Source organism: Myotis davidii, unplaced genomic scaffold, assembly GCF_000327345.1.
Source record: "Myotis davidii unplaced genomic scaffold, ASM32734v1 scaffold125, whole genome shotgun sequence".
Taxonomy (NCBI): Eukaryota; Metazoa; Chordata; class Mammalia; order Chiroptera; family Vespertilionidae; genus Myotis; species Myotis davidii.
In genome coordinates, this window is record NW_006299390.1 from 1,098,163 (window position 1) to 1,102,681 (window position 4,519).

The 4,519-nt window shown below is 40.2% G+C and overlaps 2 protein-coding genes across 7 annotated transcripts in view; one reads left to right on the plus strand and one right to left on the minus strand.

Moving 5' to 3' along the window:
* Positions 1–2,585, plus strand: part of COG5 (component of oligomeric golgi complex 5) — a 183,936-nt gene extending 181,351 nt beyond the window's left edge. Inside the window, exon 22 of the mRNA XM_006774876.2 lies at positions 1,865–2,585. Coding sequence (XP_006774939.2) covers positions 1,865–1,979 — 115 coding nt within the window. The 3' untranslated portion in view covers positions 1,980–2,585. The remainder of the gene's footprint in view (positions 1–1,864) is intronic.
* A 268-nt stretch (positions 2,586–2,853) lies between these two features.
* Positions 2,854–4,519, minus strand: part of HBP1 (HMG-box transcription factor 1) — a 35,320-nt gene continuing 33,654 nt past the window's right edge. For 4 of the 6 annotated variants that reach the window (XM_015571224.1, XM_006774869.2, XM_015571227.1 and 1 more), the window contains one exon: positions 2,860–3,936. In XM_015571224.1, the coding sequence (XP_015426710.1) occupies positions 3,919–3,936 (18 nt within the window). In that variant the 3' untranslated portion in view covers positions 2,860–3,918. Of the gene's footprint in view, positions 3,937–4,519 lie in introns of all 6 variants that reach the window. The other 2 variants (XM_015571226.1, XM_006774868.2) reach the window with 2 other exon arrangements.

Below are 4,519 nucleotides of genomic sequence, written 5' to 3' on the forward strand. Positions count from 1 at the left end.
TGGGGGAGGACTTGGAGTCACAAGGCGGGTGAAGCTGCTCTGCGATGTGTGTTGGTAACATAAACAATGGAAACTGATGATTTGAGGGTCCTTTTGGCCACAGCAAACTGTCCAGAACCCAGTAGTAGCACTGACAGGGTTTGGGAGGTGAGTTTACAGTCTCCTAATGGGTAGAGGGCATGGCCAGTGATGGACTGCAGGCAGAGGCTTACTATAGTGTGGGAGGTGTAGCCCAGGGCTGAGACAGCACTGGGTTGACCACCATCTACAATGCTACAGCAGTTAGATTGGGGCACAAAATGGCGGGACTCAAACTGCAGCAAAGGGAAGAGGAGGGACTAGATGTGCAAATACCTGATTAATAGCACTTGGTGACTGATTCTGTGCAGCATTGAAGGAGAACTTTAAATAGAGGCCCTTGGGAGGTGATGGTACCTTTTGTTGAAATAGGGAAAGGGGGGCAGAATACTTCCCTAGGGGTGTCGTCCCCCTCCCCAGGTTTCTTTTCTGTTTTTTTGACGACTTCATTTCTTAGAGCAAATTTAGGTCACAGCAGATTTGAGAAGGTACAGAGATTTCCTATACCTCCTCTGCTCCCATATATACATAGCCTCCCCCATTACCAACATGCCCCATCAGAGTGGTCTGTTCATAACAGTGAACCCACACTGACACATCACCCAAACAGAGCTCCTAGTTTACACTAGGGTTTACCATGGTGCTGACATTCGTTCTGTAGGTTTGGACTGCCCTAGGCTTCCGACAGGTGAGTTTGAGGGATACTTAGGGGGAAAAGGCCAAAATATCCAGAATGTAGGCAGAAATCAGGAAGGTCAGGGCCAGAAATGAGATTGGAGATTCAATTATGTAGTGACTGCGACTGTGAAAGTGGATAGTGGAGTGGGAGGGGCACTGAAGAGCAAGTGGGGAGCTGGCAGACTCCGGGCAAGTACATTCCCCACAGTTAAACGAAAATAATGAACAAACCTGACCAGGGATTAATATTTTCAGTGTTTGGGAGCAAAACAACCAGTTGAGAAATATTAGATGGGAGTTGAGACTGAGTATGTGAGCTAATGGTATCTTTGTAGAAATTTTGTAAACTCAAGAGCTGTGAAACTTTTTAACAATGATAAAAATTTGTTTTACTTGGGACTTAAGTAGACCAATAATAAAATCCACTAACCATCGTTTTAGCTCCACTTAAACATGATCTAACACTTAGATCATCTGGTTCAGTAGTTGAAAACTTTTTCCATAAGGCCACATACTAAATATTTTAGGCTTTGCAGGCCATATGGCCTCTGCCTGACTAATCAAGTGTAGTGTCAAAGCCACCACAGACAATACATAAGCGAGCATGCATAGAGCAGGATTTGGCCTGTGGGTGGTTGGCCAACCCCCTGATCTAATTCATGAGAACATTATAATCATAAACAACTGACTGGTATCACATACCCTTGACTGAATTCAAAAGTTTGAGCCCAAGAGCAATTTTCCTTTCAGCTTCATCAAATAATACAGGGCCCCCGCTCCTGAACATGCCTCCCTACGGTGTGAGCTCAATAGGCACCAGCTGCATATGGCCTTTCAGAAGTCTAATAGAGAAATAGAGTACAGGGAAACCGAAAACCTCAGAGGTCAGAGAGCCAGAGGTCAGAGGCCACTATGTACAATGCAGACTGAGAAAGGTTTAGTTCTGCACCTTAACCATAGTAACACTACCAATGTTTGAAGGCTGTTCGTCACTCAGCTTATGGAACTGGGCAGAGGTTCCAGAAACAGGCTTTTCTTTTATATATTGACACCCTCTGACCAGTTCTATTTGTATTATTTTTGACACTGTTTTCGTTTTGGTTTTCAGGGGAGCCCTGGAGGCTTATGTTCAGTCTGTAAGAAGTAGAGAAGGCAAAGAATTTGCACCAGTGTATCCCATAATGGTTCAGCTGCTTCAGAAAGCCATGTCTGCTCTTCAGTAATAATGTGAAGTATTTCTTCATCTCCATTCTTTGCTAACCCAAAGACAGTATTCACTGTTTTAAGAATGTAACCAACTTTTCTGTATTTTCTATTGATCTTTTTCTGTTGATCTCTTCAGCCCTTCTAATTAAGTAGCATAAAATGTCAAAAATCACCATCACCTTCAAACGCTAGGGGCCTGATTTTCCAGAAAGACATCCAACTCTTCTCTCAGACTTTTGTACAAGGCTAGCTAAAATTCCTTTCCCAGCACATAACTGAGCACCCACTGCTTTTTAAGGTATACGGCCAGGTAACATACAGCAAGTACCCTGCTTCCCCCATTCTTTCTTCCTCACTAGATATGTAGCCAGTGGTTTCCACATCTGCATATTAGAACTAGTGAGGGAAGCTTTTAAAAAGCCGAATATTAATTGATTTGTACCCCATATTAACACATTTGGGGTAGGAGCCATGCATTAGTATTTTTAAAAAACATTTCCAAGTGTTTCCAATATGCAATAAAGTTTGGAAACCAATGGCATATCCTAAAAGCAAAGATGTAGAACTAAATGTTTAAATATGTCATAATGTATCTGTAATAAAGCTAGAGCAAGCTGTCTTTACACTTTGTGTCATTTTATTAAAAGCACTTTTGTGGCTGTTAAACTTTGTAACAGAGATGCTAAATTATAAATAAAAACAATTTTTATTTTACGAAGGTTCTGATAGATAATGTAGGTCTTTATTTTTCTATTGCCCTTGTCCTGTTAACATTTTACTTTTAACTTGATGCTTAAACCCCATCAGCAACTTATTTTCCATCCCCAGGGCCTGATACTCTGGCATCTCATATATAATGTTCAGTCAAAATCAATCAGCGGAAGTCAGAGATAAACCTTTTTTTTTTCATTTTATTTGAAATAATATACAAGAATATAGTGTGCAAAATTTAGGGGCAACATCATGAAGTGTAATGAACTGAAATCAATTTTACGGCTGTGATTCCTAACCAGAAATACCACTTGGTAAGTAACATGAAAAGCCATGATTGTAGCTCAGAGCAAAAGCAGCTGTATTGCCAACGTATTTGCTCTAATTTCAGACAGTTGGAGGAAAGTAAAGTGCGAGTGTTGCACTGCAGGAAGTGCAAAGTCTGCCCCCACCATAAAGATATGATGACAAAATAACATATTGAAGATATGTAGCTGAGGAGATACAGAACACAAAGTTTAAAAATACAATGGTATCAACTGTTAATAGCACCATTACAGTGACTATATCTCAATGCTATTAACTTCACCTTGGCCTGGGCTACGTCTCCACTGGAAATAATGGACGGGTGCTGCCACCTGGTGCCCACACTCAGCAGCGCGGGTAACGGCAGCAGGTGGCCCCTTAGCTGGGAGGCTGACACCAGCCGCCTGCCACATGTTCTGCCAGCCTCTTGGCACTGGCCAGACTAGGAGCTCCTGTGTTTGGCACAGATGCTGAGCCATGTGGTGGTTGCTCAGAAAGGCCAACTCCCAGCTTCTGTTGCATTCCATTATGTGTACAATACAGATTAATAAGCAGGAAGGAGCCAATGTATAAACAGCAGTTACATATTTTTAAGTTCCCCTTTTGTACAATTTAAAATAAAACATGTACACACTTCTCCTCTCTCTACTGTACTTTAGCACCACAGGATTTAAATTTTCAAGCCTATGTTACCTGATAGACATGTGAAATTTGGAAGAAAAATAAGGCAATTTGGTTTACAATGTTGATAGTTTTAGCTTAATGCTCTAATGGAGAAAGCAAATCCTCACGCTTATTATTAAATCATTTCAAGACTCAATGCTATCAGTATCTTATGGTCACACGAATTCCGGACAAATGGTGAGAACATGTCCTCTTAAGTCTTCCCATCAACAGTCTATGTTTATGCAAATGCAGACTTAATATAAGCATCCTGGTTTAATGTTGTTGTGAGCCCTGTGGAGATAAAATGAAAACTCAGTGAATGTTTACAAATCAATAGACAGTAATTCTACAAATGAAAGCTAAGATGGATAATGTTTATAAGCTTATTATTTTTTAAAAAATCACCTTCTCAGAAGTGGGCATTTTAAGTAAGTTCACTAATATCTGATTGCTCAAGCATCGGAAAATCTATGAAAATGGAGAAATGAAATAGGATGTGCAGAAAAAGGGATGTAGGTAGAGCCCTACCCTACATGGAGTTCTAAGGAAATCAAGAACTTCAAAAATCCAGTTCAGCTACCTTTTAATACTGGAATCTGACCACTACTTCCTTAAGATAAATTCATGAAAATTTAAAACAGATGTGAACTGCAAGCTACTGTAAAGAAACAGACATAAACATAGCCCTCCTGTTGCAAACTGATGTCTTCCCTTTGTTTTTAGGTATTTCAAATTGAACTTGTTCTATCATGTTACATTTTCTTGTAATTAATCTAAAAACACTTAAGAGATGCTAGTCTAGTAATGGAAAAGTTTTAAGAATCAGATCTATCAAGGTAGCATTATTATAGTGCAAACTTTTTACCACTCTTTC